Source organism: Oryza sativa, chromosome 2 (genome assembly GCF_034140825.1).
Source record: "Oryza sativa Japonica Group chromosome 2, ASM3414082v1".
Classification (NCBI taxonomy): domain Eukaryota; kingdom Viridiplantae; phylum Streptophyta; class Magnoliopsida; order Poales; family Poaceae; genus Oryza; species Oryza sativa.
The window spans coordinates 32,901,533-32,925,237 of record NC_089036.1 but is presented as its reverse complement, the minus strand read 5'-3'; the positions used below and the strand labels follow the sequence as shown (position 1 = coordinate 32,925,237).

The 23,705-nt window shown below is 43.9% G+C and overlaps 2 protein-coding genes across 2 annotated transcripts; one reads left to right on the top strand and one right to left on the bottom strand.

Annotated features, from left to right (window-relative positions):
* The first annotated feature begins 620 nt into the window (after positions 1-620).
* On the top strand, positions 621-3,586 carry LOC4330856 (lysM domain-containing GPI-anchored protein LYP6-like). Its single transcript, XM_015768587.3, has 5 exons — positions 621-1,347; positions 2,280-2,397; positions 2,488-2,649; positions 2,727-2,758; positions 3,151-3,586. Exons 1-5 carry the CDS (start codon positions 666-668, stop codon positions 3,432-3,434), a joined length of 1,278 nt encoding a protein of 425 aa, XP_015624073.1. The 5' UTR covers positions 621-665; the 3' UTR covers positions 3,435-3,586.
* Positions 3,587-10,570: 6,984 nt separating this feature from the next.
* Positions 10,571-11,415, bottom strand: LOC4330855 (auxin-responsive protein SAUR32). Its single transcript, XM_015768581.3, has one exon. It carries the CDS (start codon positions 11,263-11,265, stop codon positions 10,879-10,881), a length of 387 nt encoding a protein of 128 aa, XP_015624067.1. The 5' UTR covers positions 11,266-11,415; the 3' UTR covers positions 10,571-10,878.
* Positions 11,416-23,705: the final 12,290 nt, after the last annotated feature.

Genomic DNA, 23,705 nt, shown 5'->3' with positions numbered 1-23,705 from the left:
GTCGACCGTTGCGCCGGTTCGCCCTCTTTTCGAAAGGCAAAGACGCACCGCACCCCGTCAACCTCGCGGTTAACCAAAACCACTCCATGACATGTGGGCTCCATGGTATCCTCGGACCCACCAGGCAGTGACTCAGCCTCGAAACCAACGCGTGGCAGAGGCAAAGATATGGTGTCTCTGAGAGCAAGTTTAATAGTTTAACTCACTACTAGCTCCAATTCATCTATAGCCAATCTAATAACTCATCCATACAATAGTTATATACTACACTATTAATATATGGTCCCACCTGTCATACACATACTGCGTCTTGGAGTCCGTGCTACAGCTAGCTATAAATCTGTAGACCGCTGCTCTTTTCTCTCCTTATTTATCTTTTTAAAATATATTTGCAGCTGACTTATATTATGCTATTGTACCTGCTCTGATGATACCTTTCCCTCCTCCCCTCGCTTGGCACAGATTCCCCCATCGCTGCCAAAAGCGGACGCCTCCAGCGTCCTCCCGCCATTACTCACCCAGCAACCGACTCGCTCCTCCCTTTCCGCCGCTGACCGGTGGGCCATCCCCCCCACCCTCCTCCTCTCAGCTTGTATACCAGCGCTTCCGCAGAGTCACGCACTGCACAGTTGAAGTTGGTGGAGTGTGGAGTGGAGTGGAGTGGAATGGCGGGGGTGTGTGGCTCCGTCGCGGCGGCGGCGGCGATGGTCGTGGTTGTGATGGTGTCGTCGTTGCCGGGCGGCGTGGAGGCGAAGACGACGATCGAGCCGTGCACGGGGTCGGACTCGTGCTCGGCGCTGCTGGGCTACACGCTCTACGCCGACATGAAGGTGTCGGAGGTGGCCGCGCTGTTCGGCACGGACCCGGCGGCGCTGCTGGCCGCCAACGCGCTGGACTTTGGGGCGCCGGGGGCGGCGCACCGCATCCTCCCGATGGGCCTCTTCGTCCGCGTCCCCACCCGCTGCTCCTGCACCGACGGCGTCCGCAAGTCGGTCTCCGTGCGCTACGCCGCGCGCCCCGCCGACACGCTCGCCACCGTCGCCGACGGCGTCTTCGCGGGGCTCGCCTTCGCCGACCAGATCCGCAACGCCAACGCCGTCGCATCCGCGGACCCCGACGCGCCGCTTGACCCCGGCCAGAAGCTCGTCGTCCCGCTGCCCTGCGTCTGCTTCAACTCCTCCGACAACAACCTGCCCGCCGTGTACCTCTCCTACGTCGTGCAGGTCGGGGACACCGTGCCCGCCATCGCCGCCAGCTACGAGACCACCGTCACGGATGTCATGAATGTGAACGCCATGGGAAGCCCGATCGCCGCGCCGGGCGACATTCTCGCCATCCCATTGCCAGGTACATGTTCATCTCAAACTTTGCAAACGATATCGCAGATGAGCCGTATGGTTTATTGCATTGAGCTAACTGTTTTGAGCTAAAACTTTGCAAACGAGCATATTTTCTGCAGGCAAATTGGTTCGTCAGTATGTTTTTGTTCTGAATAAATAATAATCAGACAATGCATCATTGGGGATATAAACAGTATGCATGCTAGTGGACATTGCATTGGTGCCTTAGCTTTAATATTTGATTGCTTCATAGGCTGCTTATATTCTAGGGTTTAATTGATTAGTACAGTAAAGAAAATCACATCAGTTTAATGTCGGGCTTCACCATCTTGCTCGATTTTAGTCTTCCTCATGTTGGTCCGAACTGAACATTTGAAATTATGAATCTGTCGTCATTACAGTAGCCCAATTACTAGCTGCAGTTTGATGTTTGGTACTTCCTCCGTTTCATAATATAAGTCTTTTTAGCATTACACACATTCATATAGATGTTTATCAATTTAAACATATATGTGTGTCTAGATTCATTAACATCTATATGAATGTGGCCAATGCTAGAAAGTCTTATATTATGAAACGGAAGGAGTATATGCGATGTTTCAATTCGCTAACATCGGAGTCAGATAAATAGAACTTTGTTTAGGCAATCGATTACTCTTCAATAGGAATTAGGAAGATACTATTGGAGAGTTATGCACGAACTGTTCAGTTTTCCTTTCTATTCATTCAGTGAGTTTCAGATTGTGTATCCTGTAAGAAAACATAAGCATCATATTATGATGAGCCTCTGCGTTTATGGACTCTATCTTTTGTTGATTGCTAATTCTTCTGTTCTGCCTTCTGTGACAACAGTTGGGCTGCATCATTTATCTTTTCTAAATATCAGCATTTTCTCCCTAGTTCTTCCAGTGACAATTGTTGCTTGTTTCTGTATCTTAGCATGTACATCTGCATTTCCCAAATCTGCTTCAGACCATGGACTAATTGTGGCAAATGGGACTTATGCACTTACTGCTGGAAACTGTGTGCAGTGTAGTTGCGGGCCAGGGAATCTCAAGTAATTTTCAGATTGTACCTTTTCTGTTTAACACGATATTATATGGAACCATTATTTGGGTCGTAATGTCTGTCTTCTCTTCTGTCTCAGTTTATATTGCACACCAGCTTCATTGACAGGGTCATGTCCAAGCATGCAGTGCAGTAACAGCAATGTTCTGCTAGGTAATGTAAGCGCTCGTTCCACCAGTGCAGGCTGCAATGTTTCTTCTTGTAGCTACGGAGGTTTTGTTAATGGAACCATTACCACATTGTAAGTAACATGTTGCTCAGAGTCTCTGTTTTTTCTACTTCTACTATCAAGTTGTTACATTCTACCTTCCTTTGCAGGCTGAGCACAGGTCTTCAATCCAGATGTCCAGGTAATTACTGTTGCTGTGAGCTTGTGGCCTGCAACTGGCTTACAATGCAGCAATATCGTGCATTTGAATTTCAATCTGCCTCAGATGTTAGTATTTTTCAGGTTTTTGAACTGGAAAAGCATGCATCCTTTTTTATTAAAAAAAACAGTAGTAAGTTGCATCAACAGAATTAACATCCCACCTGAATAGTTGCAAAAATTGCACTTTGTCACTTTGAATTCCAGAGCAACCTGCATCATACTTTGCGAATGAATACATTCATACCTTCGCTTTGGCTGAGCAGCAATTGTTCGTTCTATGATTACAAGTTCTTTAACTCGGCTCTTTTAGTCAGCATTGCCACTTTTACTTTGATACATGTCCACTGTTTTTTATTCTTCTTCTGCACGCAGGACCACATCAGTTCCCTGAACTCACTGAACCCCCTACCACGGTGAACCATGATTCAACGTTTCTCCCGCCATTATCGGCACCTGGACCTGCAGAAGCCGGCGGCGCCATTCCCCCTCCGAACTCAGGCTCACCATCAGTGCAAGGAGGGTCTTTCACACTGCCCAAAGTATCCACTGCAAATGGCCCTGCCGGAAGCGTTTCAGAGGCTCCTTGGATGAACAAGCCGCATCAGATCCTGTCAAGTTTCATCTTGTGTCTACTACTTCTCTACTCGCAGATGTGAATTGCAATGTGTAGTCAAGGACCAATTCTGTAGTAATTGTAAACTTGAAGCCTCATTTAGGCAAGGGGAGGTGGACAGTATCATATCGGCGATGTTTTTGGAGCTTCTTTCTATGGGTATCAATTCATGCCATGAATTGTGGCTTTCTTTCATGACATCTTCCAGCTGTCGTCGTACTCGGTCGCATCTCTGAATATGGCCGAGTTTAGTTCCAAACTTTTTCTTCAAACTTCCAACTTTTCCATTACATCAAAACTTTCCTACACACACAAACTTCCAACTTTTCCGTCACATCGTTCCAATTTCAATCAAACTTTAAATTTTGGCGTGAACTAAACACACCCTATATAGCTTTGCAATCTTTGCATGAAAGGAGAGGTTTCAAGTACTCTCTTCTCTGACGACTGTCAATTCTGTCCATGTTATCATACATGACCATTGGTTGGCTTTTCTTTACTGGGGAGCCACGGACAAGCTCTTTTTCTTCGACCCCTCATCTGCCGGCGTCGAAAAAGATCTCGCTAGAGTGTTACGGGTAAATTTTTTTAACTGCTTGGAATCAGATCTCGTTGCTGATCTGTGGTCTACAAAGCAGTTTTGAGCCATGTGAAGTTAGCTTTCACGCTCTCTCCTTTTCTTCTAATTCTCTTTGGACTTTGGCCTCATCTTTGGTACCTTTCCGTCCGCGCAATGGTACTTTCGCTTTCAGTCTTTCAGTTGAAACTCATTTTCATCATGTAGGAGTAGCTTCTTGCCTAACGCACCACACTGTTTGATATGCAGTTCTGCACATTTCCAATGCTGAATTCCCTGACCAAAGTAGGGAAGCCAGTCCACTAACACGATGCACACCTCATATCCCAACCAACCAACGCATAGGACCAGCAGGACCATGCCACTGTATCAGGCAGAAGTGAAATGCCATTGCTCTTCTCTCTGAAATGAATTCAGATGCTCAGCTCCAGATAACATTTCGCCTTTCAGAAGCATCTCTGCAGGTTGCAACAAGTGTCTGCTCCTGTGCCGAAAGGACAGTGAATAGCTCCATGAGTCATGGCCCGTGGAAGGATCAATTGGCGCTGCAAATCGGAATAAAAATCCAAGAAATGCAGGAATATCCAACGGCGCCAGGCTTTCTGAAGAATATAGTTCTGCTGCTGCTATTGCTGATGCTATAAGCTGGTAGCTCTCGCCATTTGCTCCGTGTAAATACTGTCAAGTTAAGAGTGATACGCACGCTTTAGCAAGTGCTTTTATCGGCTTAAGATGCCAACCTCACGTGGTGATTATCCACTTTCGGTAATGTAGCAAACTAGCAGCTTATCTTCTTTAATCAAGAAGGAGAGCAGTGCCTTTCACATTTTCCTTTTGTAGATTCCTGACCAACCAACCAAATCTATGATGGTACGGAGTTCAGGATTAGTTTTTGTTCACTAGTTACTTGGATTTATCTCACATGAGAATAGCTGTTTTTTTTTATGTTGATCATGTGATTTACAGCACAAAAATTGATCAATAACACCACAAACATGCATAAATTGTGCCTGGTAACTTAGATGAAGCGTAGAGCAGGCAAGTTCCATCGTCCTACCATTTATTTTCAGATCAGCATAATTTCATATTTACAAAATAACATTTTCTTTAATGTGTCACAGTTCATTTAGCTACCGTAGCATCTCTCTATTTCAGCTATTGTACTTATCGTCATATTCAAATACTACCAAATATAAGTCACCGGTCATTTCACTCATTTCACTTTGGTACCATAGCAATTCAATAACCCCGCTGTACACACCTCATAAACACACAAAAGTCTGATCTTCAGAGTTTTTTTTTCGAGTTTCTCCAGATCTTCGGAGTTTCTTTTTCCAGTACATGAATGGTACTGACAGGACCATAGTATAACACAGAGTCTTGTCTAAGGTTTTCTCTACCGACGAAGGATCGAGTATTTTTCAACCAGTCCAATCAGGCCAGATTCAAAAGAAGTTCACAAAGCTAAACTCTTTTTCACGTGAACACGCAAAAAAAATTGCACGTTAATATATTGAAAGGAAAAAAAAAATTGTAACACAACGCAATCCACTGCCCGGAATCCGCACAATTCTGGTGGATTGTGATGAATGCCATTGGGCGTCCGGATCTCTTCCCTGCCTCTCAGAACTCCATCTCTTGGTGGTCGGCAGCCAGGAAGGGAGTGACGAAGCAGCTCCGTCGTGGTTTCGATACAGTTGTGGTCCTAGCCGCTTGGTTCATATGGAAAGAGAGGAACAATAGGGTTTTTAACCAGAAGCAGTGAGCGTGAGAGGAGGTTGCTAGGGCAGCAGCAGAGGAGGCCGCCCTATGGAGGCTAGCAGGTCTACTCCCCGAGTAGATCATGGCTGTCGTGGTTGCAAAGTTGATGTCATGAGATTATAGCTTAGCCTCCTTTTCTTGCCTTTCTTTTTCGGTTTCTCTTTCAGTTGCACTGTAAAGCTGTCACAATTTCTCCCCAATCTTAATACAAAAGATGCGCAACTCTTTTGCGCATTCTCGAAAAATAAAAGCTACTCCAATCAGCGAGAGGGTAGAGGTGGAGCCACACTACACTAAAAAAAACACAAAAGCAGCAACGCCAGTGGAAGACCACAGACAATCCTCTGAGAGGATGGACTCGAAAACCACGGAGACCGAGGAGAGCACCGAGTTGAAAACCCTAAAATTCCGCTCCTTTCACAGCTACTAAGAGACCAGAAGGACCAGAGAGTCGAAGCCGACACGAAGATGTTCAAGTAATCAGGCCCTAGAAGACGGCCACCGGTCCTGAAGCGAGCTGCCACGGGCCTCAAACTCTCAAAGATAATCCCAAAGAATAATCTGTGTTCACCAACTGCACACATCACCTCCAAACACGTACGTACGGACGTACCATGGCCGCCGGCGACGTCTAATCCAAAATTTCCAAACCAATGAACAATAGCCGGTTTGACACGACGAAGAAGCGACAGAAATGCAGATAGACGTGTCGAGGCCGATTGGCTGGCCTCTTGGACAATTTACGAGGAGTATCTGTCTAGCTGATGGCCTGTTGCTGCAGAAGTAGCAATTCGTGCTCTCCCTTTTCGTTGAAAGAGAGAGCGATCGAGAGGTAGCAATTACGTGCTCAACTGATCAATTGACAAAGCATACTATACATTTGTCTCAAACTGAAGGATTCCGCGAGAAGATTTGTGGACTTGTTTTCAGAGATGCTAGGCATCATATGAAACACTGCTCATGACGCAGATCTCAGAAACTTCAGAGTTACTAGAGGATCACATTCACGGTCATTTTTCGTCGCCGTTGTAAACTAGCTTTTACTACTACTTCCATTGACAGGCAGGGAAAACTTCAGAGCGATCCAATCTGTTCTTTTCTGTTAATGGTACTAAAATATTTGCGAAAATCTCATTTGGAAAAGTGTTCTTTGCACTAATAACTAGTACTAACAGAAGCACTTTTATTGCGAGAATAAGACGAGCCATCCAATGGCAACTCGTTACGCTGGCACGAGCTCTGAAATTCCGATCTCCACTTGGGCAGCACATCCAAATAAACAAGCTGCTTATGTTGTCATCTCTGTCCATTACTTTGCCCTGCAATTCTTCGTGAATATCGTTATCTGGAACATGGATCAGAACAATCTAGTGGCAGCCAGATTAGTTGCTGCCATTATCTCTTGGTTAATTAAAGGCTAAGACAAGCTCAGGTTAAAGCGCAAAAGGAAGTGGAAAGAACAAATGAGCGAGCTGAGGATTGGTTCTGACTTCTGTAGGAGATGATAGTTGAAGTTAAAAAAGATTAAACTTGAGACCACTCATGCATGCATCGAATGAGCTGAACTGCACTTTGGGTGATTTTTACGGCAGTAGTATATCTGATCTGATATTTGTTTACTCTGAACAAAGCAGATCAACTGCACAAATGGAGTGAGATCACGCGCCTCTGCTAGCCTTGCAGCTGGATTAGTACGGCAACTAGTACAAGTTGACAGTATTGTCAATATATACAGTTACATCTAGTGCTTCTGTTCGTTCACAGTGATCAGTTTTGTTCTTTTTGAAAAAAATCAGTGTTCAGTTTTGCGATCGGTGAAGATTGCAGGCATTTATTATTATTATTATTATTATTGAACTGAGCCACGAAGCTATATCATTATTGATCGAGATAAAATAGTTGAAAAATGAAAGTACGTTTTATATGATATAATAATTCTTGTGTCTACGCAGTTATACATGGGGAATATGCTGGAAATGTGCTAATGGAGAGAAGAGAAGTTGATACGGCAAGGGGCAAGAACCATGTACTTATCAAATTGCAACTATTTGTCTAGCTTGTTTCAGCTTTCCAGATGAGTTTCTTTCTTGGGCTATGGTAATGGATGTACAAGCTTTTGTAAGGTTAATATATCATTAGGCATCTAGTGTTCACTTCAATTTGTACTTTCTACCTGAAAACTTTAATTGATTAAAATCAACTTGCATGGTGATATGATATCTGTGTATTGCTCAAAGATAAGTAGTCACTGTACATTACTATTATGGTATTTCCCATTGTTCCACCAGATCATTAATCCTACTATACAAAGTCCAAATTGACTTATAGCTTTACATCTTAAATACATTAGAAGTCTTGGTGGCAAGAATACGAGTCATGACTTATATCCACTGAGTTGCAAGGACAACTTTACTGTATTCCCTCCGGTCACAGAAATAATGGCAGTCTAAAATGAATGTAATCTTACGGTGTTAATTTTCAGCTAAAAGAAATGTCAAATTTTGACTAATTCTAGTGTATAAATTTATAATTTGGATGTACACTAATGTACAAGTAAGCCTGTCATAAAGACCACCACTTTTAGTGTATAAATTTATAATTTGGATGTACACTCATGGTATAAGTAATGAGTCTTTTACCTTTATGCCATTATTAAGAAAGTTGGAGGTTACGCGTGTGCCACAAAAAAGTTTTGAGTTACATGTATACCATGACACAAATTTTCGTTTACCTGTGTGCCATTCCATCCACCTTCTGTTAGAGAATGAGCTCTGACATGTGGGACCCACGTATGAAAATAACTAAATTGCCCCTAAAGCATTTTCATCTCCACTACTCCTCTCCTCCAGTGCGCCTTGAACCCTAGCCGCCGCTGCCGCCGTTTGTCGCTGTCGCCGGCACGCTGCTGCCTCGCCTCGTTTTCCGTCGCTGGCACGCCGCCGCCGCCGCCGCCGGTCGTCGCCGTCGCCGGCACGCCGCTGTCGCCGCCTTGCCTCGCCGGCACGCCGCAGCGCCACCACCGCCGCCGCAAAAGTGGATGAAATAGAAGGGCAAAATAGATCTTTCAAACCTCTGTTAGTCTTTGTTAGTGCTAATTCCATCCAAAGTGGCGCACAGGTAAACGAAAGTTTGTGTCATGTCATACAGGTGACTCAAAATTTTTTTTGTAGCACACACGTAACCTCCAACTTTTTTAATGGCATAGGGGTAAAAGACTCACAAGTAAGCCTGTCATAAAGACCACCACTTTTTGTTGACTTTGTTAACTCAAGAACACCATTCTTCCGTGGCTGTTGGGTGGGCAGGGTGTAGGTTTGGCAATGTGCCCAGAGCCTAAGAAGAAGAAGGAAAACGATGAACTGCTGAAAGCCTTTTCGGGTTAAAACTGTTTTTGCCATAATATGGGGAGGTACACAACTGCGTCTCTTGCCTAGGCTTAGCCTCAAGTACCACCTATAAATTCACGTTAAAAATGAAGTAGTGGAGATTTTGGTTGTCAATTTGATTTGATGTATAGTGCAAAGAAAAGAAGGAAAAGAAAAGGAAGAGAAAGAGATCGAGAGACAAGATGCACTGAAGATCAGGTCCTGAGACGAGTGCTGTCACCTCTTCGCAAATTGCCTCAATGCTGAACCTATCCTGATTCAGTGATTCCTGATGGACACGACATGGATGAGTCGTCCAGAGGAAAAGAAACGCCGCACCGAGAAAACCAACAAAAATTAACCCTCATTTGAGATCATACATGCCCTTAATTGAAACCCATCGACAGTCAAAAGATAACTTTTCTCAAGACACTTATTAGTCAATCAAGATTCAAGAGCCTGGAAACAACAGTCAAAGTAGATCTTATACATACTAATCAAACTATTTTGCAACAAAGAACATATAGAAACTAACCGATCGATTGGGTTCCAGGAGATCGCCGGAGCTCCGGCGAGTTCGGGCATTCGGCACCAGAAGGAAGAGAGTCGCCGGCCTAACTGATAAGAGCAAGTTTAATAGTATAGCCCACTACTAGCTCCAAATCATCTATAGCCAATGTAATAGCTAATTCATACAATAGTTGCTTACTATACTATTAATATCTGGTCTCACTTGTCATAGACAAATTACGTCTTGGAGTCCATTCTGCAGCTGGCTACATATCTGTAGTTTGCTGCTCTTCTCTCTCTTACTTTATCTTTTGCTCTTCTCTCTCTTACTTTATCTTTTTAAAATATATTTATAACTAGCTTATAGCCCGCTATTGTATCTGCTCTAATACGAACAAAGAGGAGGGTTTTATGAAAAACAAGTCCTACTCTCTCCAATGGGATTGATATCGACCGTCAGATGATAATCGGACGATGAAGAGTGATCCAAGATGGTCGCGATCCAAACTCTCGGGAGTATTCTCAACGAAAACGTCCTACCTGCACTCGAGTCCAACCAATCTGAACTGCAGAGTTTGATCGAACGGCGAAGAGGTATTCTAGTCAGATCGCTACCATTAATCGCGACCCAATTCTCAGGGGTTGTGAAAGATAATTCGACGAAAACGAGGGTTTCCTGTGTAAATATACCTCCACCCCCTCAACTCCTCTCTCTGACAGGTGGGCTCACTCGCTGACCCGCAGTCAACGGCGGCTTTCACGGTGAGCTACCGCCGCCGCTGCCGCGACTCCTCGCCGTGCCGGCGTTGGTGAGAGGTGGGCCTCGCCGGCAGGCGGCAGAAGCAATCGCCTCGACCTCGAGCTCATGCCTAATCCGTCTTGATCAATCAGCGGCTAATTAATTCGTCTGGCTTAGCAATGGACAGAGAAGCAAATCGAGCTATAAAATGTGTGAAGAGAATATAATAGCTATGAACTGTGAGTTCAACTGATAATTATACATACATAAGTCGACCTGTCAATTCTATCATACATGCGTCTATACAAGATCGATCAAAAAGATCAAGAAGAAGAAGGGGAAATCAAGAGACCAAAATCATGAGATCGAAAACCCGGAGCAAATCACTAATCACCTAGCTACTGTATGCCACTCCACTCTCCTCTCGTCGTGTACTGTCTCTGCTAGCTATAGCTAATCGCTACTGTACACGTACGCGGGGCGTCCTCGCCGGCAGATCGACTCCGCCATGGCGCACGGAAGCGAGCTCGATCGATCAGGAGCTGACTTTGGCGCGGGTGCACGGGGAGAAGGAGTAGTGGTGGTGGTGGTGCGATCCGCCGCCGGCGTGGACGCGGTGCGGCGACGACGAGCCGCCGCCGCCGCCGCCGGCCGCGTGGGTCTCCCGCTCCACGAGCGAGCGGAGGCGGAGGAACTCGTCGACGGAGCAGGGGAGCCGGAGCGGGCCGGCCGAGTCGTAGCCGTAGGCGTCGCGCGCCGCCTCAAGCAGGCGGCGGAACAAGGGGTGGTAGAGGTAGGCGATCGGGATGACGAACCGCCGGAACCCGCCGCCGTCGCCGCCGTCGGCGCCCTCCACCCCGACCCTCACCGCCAGCCACCCTTTCTTCACCTTCCCGGCCTTCTTCTCCTCCCCCTGCAGCATGGCGGAAGCACCAACCACCGAAACAGACGCCGTCCTCTCCTCCGCGACGACGACCTCGCCGCCGTTGCAGCTGATTAACCTCGCTGCGCAAGTGCAATCAAGCTACGCACACTCCACGAGCTGGAGCTGATCGATCTCGAATTGGGGCGTGGTGTGCTCTGCCACGCGTGGTGTGTCTTTTATAGGACGCGGCCCGTGCGGGCGAGGAGTTTGGCTTTAGCTTAGCTAGTGGCAGTGGCGTACGTACGTCCTTTGCTACGGAAGCCGGCCGCCACTGTCATGGCGTGCTCGCGTTCCTTCCGGCTCCCGTGTCGCTGACACGCGGGCCTCGGGGAATATCAGGGTTCAGGTGAACCGCTGCAGTGAACGAGAGAGAGATTGTTATGCTCAAAAACGGGAAACTGTTTTGAACCCTCCCTCAGTTGTCTCCTCCTCCATCTAAAAACAATTCAATCAGTTACAAAAAATTCTGAAAAAAATAGATGATATTTATGCAGCGTATATATATATCGCTCCACAAAATCTTAGGTCGTTAAAACTCATCATATATATTACTAAGATATAAAAAGTTTCAGTTGGTAAATAGTAGTGGCACTATATATTTATATCCAAATTTGTCTCTTTTTCTTCTTTAATACGTAGGTCGAATTTGATGTTGATTTTCGGTTAAGCGCTAGATTTCACTGTAGTCTATATTGTTATTTTCTTTAAATCTTTTTCATAACTATTTGCATAGAATTTAGAAGGAAAAAAGTACACAAGTCTAAAAAAAAATCCAAAATATAACATGTGAGCCTGTTTGGCGCCTACACGAATCGCCGATGACCCGGGCGGTGGCGCCCACCGGGGGATCGAGTGGGGTGGCAATAGCTTGTGGTGGAACTGATCCGGCCAAGTGGGGGAGGGAATAGCGTGTGTTCGTGCAGTGTGTGCTGCCCCACGAGAGATGGTGGGGATTGGCATGCAGATCATGACGGAATGGTTCGTCAGATTGTTGTTGCTGCTGCTGCTGCTGTTGTTGAGTACTAATCACTATTGGATTTTGTTCTTTGTGCTTCTGCTTCTAGCTGTTTCGGTTATCTTTTCCAGTGATGGTGGGGGATGCGTGATTAACCCAATCTCATCTATGGTGTGCGATCGATCGACATGACTGCAGATATGGGCGTTCCTTTAATTTGATCGAGGATGATACACATACATACGCCACAATAATCTGTGTGGTTGCATGCAGTGCTATTGATTCAGTTCTTCTCGTCAATCTTTATCTCTGTTGAAATATCTCTGTTGTCGTCCTCAATAGTTATTCTGAGGTTAGTCTTACTGGTAGACAGGGAAGTTGTCACAGGGGAAATCTCACATCATTCTAGCTCCAAACCAAATGACAGGTGCTTTGTCAGGGGGTGTGATGGATTAGCGATCCAGGATTATTCCAGGCAGCTAGGGCCACAATGTTTTACTAATTTGTTTCTTTGCACGAGTGAGAGCACCATGCACACAGATATCTCGTACTACTACTCTTCTACTAGTAATTTGGATAAAATACGCAACTACTCCTACCTACGAGTTTTCTTTTTAAATTTTAACAGATGCACGCGCCTAATGGTTGTCTTTCTCGAAAGGATAGATATCATATCACGATGAGTAGACCGACATCTTGGACTGCTGGATTGCTTATCTACATGTATGTCATGATTATTGGTTATGTCAGCCAACTTTGTGGTCACAAGATGTGTTGTATGCTTGTAAAGTTGTACTAATAAAACTACCCAAAATTTTCACGTAATTCTACGCAAATCGCAGGTTAAGGTTCATTTACAAGTAGAATTGCATCTGCTATACAATTTCGTTGTGTTTCGACAAATTAATATGTATATTAATTGAGTGAATTGTAGCTTAGACTACTTTCTATTGCCAATGTTTCAATTTATACTATCTTTTGACTAATCCTTTCGCTTTGCATTAGTTAAATACTTAAATTTACTCTCTCTCTCTCACTCTGGACCACCCCAATTCTCTTATATACCCATATCTAACTACGCCTCCGACAAAGATATAGCTTGGGGAGGGAGTTTATCAGTGTATTGGAACCAATATTGGTTATTGATGTGCTTAAAAAAGTGGTTTGGGTGGTTTAAATCTGTTGACAGAAAACACGAGGCCTGGGAGATCTGCTTAACTCCAGTGCAGGTCCAAAGCTCGTCTTCGAATGTATGAGCGTGCCAGTTGATTTAATCCTGTAATCAACAAGAAATAGAGACAAAGAATTTGTGGTTAAATCTATAAATGATAGCCGATCGGCTAAGTGCCGATGACATATCATTTATCTTTGAGCCGATGTCATTTATGAATCGATCAGTGGTTATAAATAGATAGTAAGGAACTAAATCTATTCGATAGGCTGTAGATATTAACGATATATAGTTCTTATATTAATATATACTTCAATCAAATGATTGGGATAGATCGGTCACCATGCCGAGACAGTATAAATCACTTAAATCGAAATATATATTAATAATAGGATTATATATGTTTATAGCATAGCCGATCAGATAGATCTAGCATGTATCGGTTAATACTCCGATACTACTCTATATAAAGATATCAAAACAAGTATAATATACCAAACAAAAGCTTAATATACTTAAATGCAATAAGATCTTGATATAAAGGGCATATTTAACATGTCACTGAAGCATATAGATTGAATATGGTTAAATCAGATAAGATCGGCTGAAACTCCGATATTACCCTAATCGGTAACCAGAGGACATGCTAGAGATTGATATTCTAAGCACGACTTAATAGATCAAACTCAACTAATACAGCATTAAGTATGAAAAGAAGAACAATATCTAGACAACAAAGCCGCTGGATGTTTCATAAAGTGGTAGATATCTTATATAATCTAGGACAACGTCGCTATTTAACCTAATCGGCTGCCTTCTATTAACAGATGTTAGCCGATTGTAGGTTAGATGACGATATTGCCAAAGATTATGTAAGATATATAATAACTCGACGAATTATATAGACAAGATTAGAGTGTCATAAAGATGGAAGCACTAATCTCGAGAACACAAGTCGTCATAACAAGTTTTACCTCTTGTTGAAGATCGAAACCGATGCAGCTCAACCCGAAAGCAAGAACTCGTCGAAACAAAACTAAAGCAAAAAGGTGGCGATGCGCCGAAATTGTATTGAATGTGTGTGTTAAAAATTACATAGGGCTCGGGGTCTATTTATACTCGAGAATTACAAGATATGTCCATACCGGACATGACCACTATCTTTAACAAACACTAAGATACCATAAGTCTTTGCGGCAGACTTTTGCCCAAACATATCTCTAAGGAAGTTACATAAAACATCCTAATTAATAGATACAATTGCCTTCTTGGGACTCTATCCATGTGCGGAAATCATCTTGAAGCACCTCAATTCAACCCGATGTCATACACCAAATTATACTGTCGGAATCGGCTGCATCGGCTTACCTAGTCCGACTCAGACCCAGCCGATCCTAATCGTAGCCGATCTGGACTTCAGCCGATTCTTGCTCTGTTCTCGGATCAATCTCCGCCTTCGACTCCACTTCGATCTAATCTCCTTTTCTGATGCTGATATTACCAAATTTGGTCGTTAACACATGCCCCCCAAGTCCGGGATATTTGATAATGTTCCGGATTTGCCGTGTACCGACTCCGAGCAAGTTTCGCACTCTGCCGTTTTTTGACCGTTATTCTATCGCTTTAAATACCAACCGTTGCCCTCGAGAAATCTCACGCCGTGACTTCCGTTTTCACCGCTCAAGCAAAACTTTGTCCTTTCTCTCTCCGGCGATTCCTCCGACGCAAAAGCGATCCCCAGGCGATTTCGCTTCTGATCAGATCTCCGCCTGCGGTGATGTCGTCTTCCACTAGCCCGTCTACTGCGCCATCAGCCGAGTACGCTGAGGTAAGTTCTCACCGGCTAGATCCCTTTTCCTCGCATGAAATCGATTTCTCCTTTTCTCATTATGTTTTCTGCTTCCCGATTCCTTTGGATTTGCAGCACCTTTCCAACCTAGTTGCGATTCCCAGCCTATCGCACAAAAACCATTATTTTCTTGGCCCAATCGGCAATCTTGACCCCACTGATTTCATCATTGGTGAAACCAACATAATCCCCTTTAGACTAGCTAACCCTAACCTGGGTCACTGGAAGAATACCTTCAAGTCTTGGCCATCTCTCGAAAGGCCTACCCCTGATAAGAGCTGGACCACCTGGTACCATCGCATATCGGCTAGTAAGAAAGTCCACTGGGATGAGATTGGGATCGGCCAAGCGCTTTCTCTCACCATAGCCAATTCTGCTAAGGATGAACCTCTAATGGCTGCCGCTACCTATTTTTGGTCCAACACCATCAATGCCTTCTTATTTAACCAAGGGCCGATGACTCCAACTTTGATCGACATCATCATGATTACTGGATTAGATGTAACTTCATCGGCTAACCCTATGAGTATGAACACCAAGAACCAATTTGACTTCAAGACCAAAAGCATAGGAGGGTGGTCTGGTTATGCAGCGGCATACATGGGCAAAAGGCCTGTCACTCCTCGAGAGCACGTAGCTTTCTTGCTAATGTGGCTAGAAAAGTTTCTCTTTTGTGGATCCAGCTGTGGTCTCACAACCAATTGGCAATTTGTAGCCGGAGCCTTAGGATCAAAGAAACAATTCCCCTTGGGCAAAATCCTTCTCGGCTATCTATACCAAATGTTGAACAATGCATCGGCTAAGATAGCCGTCGGCTCAATAGTTGGAGCAGGTGGACCATGGTGGCTACTGCAGACCTGGCTAAACCTGGTAGTCATGAAAGTTGTCAATCGGCCATATGTAACAGAAGCTGAATTCCCAAGGTTGGAGCCAATTGTAGAAGACGATGGAGAAGAACGCACCCATCGCAGATGCATGTCATATGGAGAATATGCATCCACACTAGCCGATGCTGGGGTAAAACTATTGGCTGAGCTGCTCAAAGATTGGTTCTGCAGCTTTTATGAAGGCTTCCAGAAAGATGCCCGGGTTTGGTTTCTTTATGAAGACTTAGCAGACCTTGAGCTCCCATTAGACTTCAGATTTGAAGACATCAATCATGAAAGATATCAAACGTCCAGGGAAGTCTTTACAGCTGCAATCAGCCCATGCATCCTACATGTCGGTATTCACCAAGGAAGAAATATCCAAGTCTCCTACGAATTCTATCACCCTATAAGTTCAGCTAGACAACTTGGATTAGACCAACTCCCAATCGGCTTATTCTTTGCTGACAAGATCCAATGCCGAGGAGAAATTTCTTCAACTCTAATGATGGATCGACTGCTTAACCTCCAAGGACCTTCCTTAGGCAGTATCGACAATATTGAGTTAGCAGGATTTAGGAGTAGGAACTTTGACAGATGGTGGGGTGAATGGAAGTTGCATCTATTTCATCAATCGGCCACAATGTATATGACAGATCTATTCCCTGACGTCATACCCCAGGTAAACTTTGTCATCACTAAATTTCATAACGGTTAGCCAATTCATTACTTGACTAATCTTTTGTTCTTGTTTTGCAGACAACAGAATCCTCCCCTCCACATCAGAGCAATAGTGGTAGGAACATTGAATATGCCCTAGGTCTGATTCCTAATGGAGGCAGATTGTCTCCCCCTGTCATCGGCTATCATGCCCCCTTAGGTCTCAACCCTCCTCCAAGGCGCCATCAGGGAACCAACCGATGTAACCAAGAAAAGAAGAACTAGATCATTGGCTGTGAGCACCTTGACTCTAGCTCCAAAGAAAAAGGCCAAGTCTAAGAAAACCAAGCCAACCGATGACCTGCCTGCTTTGGATCCATCCATTGAACAAGCTCTGGATGAAGAAGATATTGAGGATGATGTTGATCAGGCTGCAGCCGAAGTAAGTGATACTGAAAAAACACCATCGGCTTCGCCTAAGCATATACCTCCAACTCCTTCTGCCCCCACTCCTTCAGAGTAAAACGTCTTTCCCTGCAAACCCTTTTATAATCATTATTTTTCAGCCGACTACTCATAAGCTTTGTAATTGCATAAGAAGAAAACTGCTATAAAGAAGAAATCGGCAGCAGCAATTCTCAAACCAGCTCCACCAGTAAGATACTCTCAATTTTACTAGTTGATTCCAGCCGATATTGTCTAACACTTGTCTTTTTACAGCCTCCTCCTCCTCCTCCTTCTTCCCCTGTACAACAATCATCGAGTGACCGAACTCCATCGGCCGTGGGGAGTCATCATATTGTGGAAGAAGAACAACCAGCTGCTCCTGCTATCCCAGTAAGTTTTCCTTTGATGCAAGAATTTAGATCGGCTATATTGGCTTAGCTCTCAAACTGTCTGAACTTATACCTGCAGGTTCTAGCCGATCTCTTCTCTTTTGATATCAAAGATTATCTTGATGAGGCAGAAGAAGATACTTCAAGCAAAGCTCTAGCTCTCTTATCTAACAATGCAAAGAAAACACTTGAAGATATCTCGCGTCGGCTAGAGGCCTCTTCTCTGGATAGCTTAGTGGTCGATTGTAGATCGATTAGGACACGATTGCACGAAGTTCAAGCTCTAATTCCTGAAGAACTGGCCGATGTCCTAACTCCAGCCGCTTATCTTGAGCAACATCAATTTAAACTAGAAAAAGCCAAGCTAAGATTAGCCGAACGCCGTGAACGCAAGGAGATTGAAGCCACAATCCAGGTCAATCGGCAGCTTGTGCATGAAGAAAAAGTCAAACTCGATCACCTATCCGAAGGTCCGATCAAATCCAATACCGATTGGCTTGAAGCCCGCAAGATCGATCTCTTAGCACAGCTTGAAGAATGCAATGCTGAATTGGATATGGAGCACAAAAAGCTAGCCGATCTCTCAAAATCTGTCGAAGAGCAAAAAGCAAGGCTCAAATCGGCTATCAAGAATGTTGCTGACCTAACCAAGTCCCTGAAGGTCATTTCTGGAACTGATGCTCAAGATGCCCAAGCCATTGAAGAAGTCGAACACATTAGGCAAAGAGCTATTTTGGCTATCCAGCAGTACTTGTCTCAATAACTTTTGTGTAATAGGACTTAGAAATTCCTGTAATCGGCTAAGATACCTTAATACCCTGCTGTTTTAACAATCCTTTGTGCCGAATAACATAACTTCTAATTTTCACTTTCATTTTTTGTATATATGTGCCCCCCAATTTTATAATGTCAACAGCATTGATAAAATTAGAAAAACAACTAAGGGCGATATAACAATATCGGTCGTTATATATCGGCAAACCATAACCGATGACAATTGGAAAAACGACTAAGGGCGATATAACAATATCGGCCGTTATATATCGGCAAACCATAACCGATTACAATTAGAAAAACGACTAAGGGCGATATAACAATATCGGCCATCTCAAGACGATGTAAAACACATCGGCTGTCATGCATCAGCAACACTAGCCGATCATGCGTCAACCCAAACACTTGGGTAATACTTCTTCAAGTATTTGCCATTGAGCGCTCGTCCATAAACCTCACCATCAAGCCCTTGCAACATATATGCCCCTTTAGACACAACCTTATAGATTTGAAACAGTCCTTCCCAATTTGGTGACCACTTGCCGAACTTGTTATCCCGAGTTCCAATCGGCAAAATCAACTTCCATACAAGTTCACCTTTCGAAAAATCCTTGGCACTACTTTCTTGTTATAATGCCTAGCAACTCGTTCCTTATCTTTGGTAACCTTAGCAAGGGCTCATAAACGCGATTGAACCAAGTCCTCCCTCTCATCGGCCATAAGGTTATAATACTCATCAGCTGTCAAACTGTCTTGCAATTCTATCCTTCTAGAGCCGATTCTAACTTCCCATGGCAAAACAGCTTCATGTCCAAAAACAAGCTTATAAGGAGGAACTTGAATTGATCCATGGCAAGCCATCCGATAAAACCACAATGCTTCGGCCAACCGGGTATGCCATTACCGAGGATAATCAGAAATCTTCCGCTTAATTAATTTGATCAAGCTCTTGTTAGATGCCTCGGCCTGCCCATTAGCTTGTGCATAATATGGTGAAGAATTCAACAATTTGATACCCACGCTATCGGCAAACTGAACAAACTCATCGGACACGAAGATTGAACCTTGATCAGATGTAATAGTTTGAGGAATACCAAATCGGTAGATTATATGTTCTTGAACAAATTGAATTGCATCCCTAGAATCAACTTTCTTCAAAGGAATGGCCTCCGCCCACTTGGTGAAATAATCAGTCGCCACCAATATAAACTTATGCCTTTTACTTGATGGTGGGTTTATCATACCGATCATATCAATTCCCCAACCTCTGAATGGCCACGGTTTAATAATAGGATTCATAGCCGACGTCGGCACTCGTTGAATTGTCCCAAACTTCTGACAATCTTGACACCCCTTATAATATCTGAAGCAATCCTCTAGCATTGTCGGCCAAAAATACCCTGCACGCCGAAGTAACCAATTCATCTTATGGGCCGATTGGTGAGTGCCACAAATTCCTTCATGAACTTCGCCGATTGCAACTTTAGCCTGATCGGCACTCAAACACTTAAGTAACACTCCATCAATCATCCGATAATAAAGCTCATCATCCAATAGAGTGTACTTCAACGCCTTATATTTTAATTTCCTAGAAGCCGATTGAGATGGATTATGTAAATATTGATGCACATCATATCTCCAATCATCGGCTGTTATTGCTGCAATTTCAACCTTAACATCTTTGATCATCGGCTTATACCCCGATGCCCCTTGGGCCAAATCATTAGCTTCAATATTTTGTTCTCGAGATACATGCTTTAAAGTAACCAGCCGAAATTTCTTCATCAGTTCTTGGCACTTCTCATTATAAACCATTAATGTATCATTCTTGCATTCATAGTCCCCTGCCAATTGACTGATTACCAGCAAAGAATCCCCCATGATTTCAATAGCATCAGCTTCAACTTCCTTGAGCAATTGCAACCCTTTAAGCACTGCTTCATACTCAGCTTGATTATTAGTCGCATAAGGTTTAATAGTATAAGCAAACTTGAAACATGCCCCCTAGGGGAAATTATAACTAGGCCGATACCACAACCATGAGTACACACCGATCCATCAAAGAATAAAGTCCATGGCACCATTTCAACTGAGCCGATTGAATCATCACGATGTTCCACGATAAAATCGGCTATAGCTTGTCCCTTAATCGCCTTCGGTGACTCATACCGAAGATCAAACTCAGTTAAGGAAAATATCCAATTTCCAACCCTTCCTTTCAATATTGGAGCCGATAACATGTATCTAACAACGTCGGCCTTGCATATAATAGTACATTCATTGGATAGTAAATAATGCCTTAACCTCGTGCATGAAAAATATAAACACAAGCATAACTTCTCCACAGGAGAATATCTAGTCTCTGCATCCAAGAGCCGACGACTGAGATAAAATACAACTCGTTCTTTTCCATCCAACTCCTGAATCAAGACTGAGCCGATTGGCTTCTCACCGGCTGACAGATACAATCTAAAAGGTATCCCTTTCTGTGGAGGAATCAAAACAGGAGGGGAACTCAGGTATCCTTTAATATTATCCAAAGCCTTTTACTGCTCTGCCCCCCAAATAAATTGTTGATCGGCCTTCAATCTCAACAATGGTGTAAAAGGTTCTAATTTTCCGGACAAATTAGAAATAAACCTTCGAACAATATTAATCTTGCCGATCATCTCCTGCAATTCGGTCTTGTTTCCCGGGGGCTTAATCTTTTTGATCGCATTGATACTTCTTTGAGTTATCTCAATTCCCCTCTCATGGACAAGAAATCCCAGGAACTGGCTAGCCGATACACCAAAAGCACACTTTATCGGATTCATCTTCAAGCCATATTTCCTGGTCCTCTCAAAAACTTTTCTTAAATCGGCTATGTGGTCTTTTATTTCCTTAGATTTAACAACCATATCATCAATATAGACCTCAACCAGCCAGCCGATTAGATCATGATAAATATAATTCATGGCCCGTTGATATGTAGCTCCAGCACTCTTCAAGCCGAAAGTCATAACAACCCATTCAAATAAGCCGATTGCACCAGGACATCTAAAATCTGTCTTATGGATATCTTCATCAGCCATAAAACTTTGATTATACCCTGCGTTTCCATCCATAAAACTCAAAATTTTGTTCCCTGACGCAGCATCAACCAGCTGATCGGCTACTGGCATTGGATATTCATCTTTCGGTGTAGCTTTATTCAGATCTCTAAAATCAATGCATACCCTCACCTTGCCGTTCTTCTTGATGACAGGAACTATGCTAGAAACCCACTCAGCATATCGGCAAGGACGAATAAAACCAGCATCATATAAACGCTTAATCTCAGCCTTGATAGGTTCAAGCATATCGGCTTTGCATCTCCTCGGAGGCTGCTGGTGCGGCCTAACCCCTGGTTTGATAGGTAGCCGATGTTCTACAATTGATCGGCTGAGTCCAGGCATCTCATAATACTCCCAAGCGAAGCAATCTCTAAACTCTTTTAAGAGCTCTATCAGCTTGGTTCTAAATTCTGGATACAAATTCTTACTAATAAATGTCGGCCTTGGCCGATCACCTGGACGTATATCTATTTCTTCCAAATCATCGGCCGACATAAAACCTTGACCTTGCTTGTCATCGAGATCATCTACCGTATCCTTAGTGTAGACATTTGAACCCTCCACGACACCCTCAAAATAATAGCTTGGGTTCTCCATCTTCAACTGGCTGTATATCAGAATCGGACACTTTTAGAAAATCTCCATCCCAAACTTTTCCAGATAAACAATCAAGGCCATCCATCTCCCAAAGAGCTAAATCGGCACTGGCAACATTAACTGACATGTCGGCTGGTACGATCTCTATTTTGTCGCCTTGCCACTGAATCAAGCATTGATGCATAGTTGAAGGAATACAACAATTGGCGTGAATCCAATCCCTTCCAAGCAACTAGCTGTAAGAACCCTTCCCATCAATGACAAAAAAACGTGGTAGGAATAGTCTTACTGCCGACTGTCAGCTCCACATTTAGAACACCTTTGGTTTCCGATGGATTGCCACCAAAGTCCTTGAGCACCATATTTGTCTTGATGAGATCCTCGGCATTTCTACCCAACTTCCTGAACGTAGCATAAGGCATCAAATTTACCGCGGCCCCACCATCAACCATCATTTTAGACATCAGCTTCCCATTGACATAGCCATTTATATACAATGGTTTAAGATGCTGATTCTCTGTCCCCTCAGGCTTCTCGAACACCGCATGTTCTGGTGATAGAACCAACTTAGCCGATTCCTCTTCCACCTCGTCGACATCGGCTTGATCGATCCCGAATTCTGCTGGCAAGGTAAAAACCATGTTAACTGGTGCCGTCACAATACTCTTTCCTTTTGCCAACCTCTTTGCCTCATCGGCTGCAACATCATCGGCTACAGGAGCCTGATTCTTAACACGCCACTCCTGCCTCGGTTTTGCTTTCTTCAGCCGATGATCAATTTCTTGCTCGACCTCTTGGAAGCGTTCCCTACTCCTCAATCTTTGAACCCTTCTTTTCTAATTCTTCGTAAAAATACCAGAAGGACACCATTGAGTCTTCCTATTTTCATCATCTTCCGAATCACCACGTTGGTTTACTGGGCCCAATCTTTGATGAACAGGTACTCTTGTCTGTTTTGGTCGATTGCCTCTATCGTACAATCGGCTTGAACCCCCTGCAACATCACTGCATCCAGGACAATCCTCGATAGATGGTAGTCTCATACCTTCATTCCAACAGAACCTGAAGAACTCACAGCCCCAATAAGGATCAAAGCCACCATTATCTTCTTCATGATGCCTTTCCTGTTGCTTGTCGTATTTTCTTTGATATTTGTTTATAATTCTAGCTGAACTTACTTGATAATCCCTCATGCGCCCCGTATCAGCTGTTCGGTCAGCTGTGTGTACCATGTTAACGGGAAATGGGTTACCATCGACCCTCATCGGCTTTTTGGAACCATCAAACTTAATCTTGCCTCCCTCAATGTCCACCTGAATCTGTTGTCTAAAAACCTTGCAATCGTTAGTAGAATGGGACCTAGAATTATGCCATTTGCAATATCTCTTTTTGCCTAATTCCTCAGCCGATGGAATCGTATGACCAACAGGGAGTTGAATTTGCTTCTCTCGGAGTAGCAGATCAAAAATCTTGTCAGCTTTAGTAATATCAAAATCATACTTCTCTTTCTTTCCAGAACTCTTTACCCATTGGCACGGTATGACCTTTTTACTTCTCACCCATTTGGCTGCAGCTATTTCAGAATCATCCTCATCGTCATCCGACCCATACATGTAAGGACAAACATGATTAAC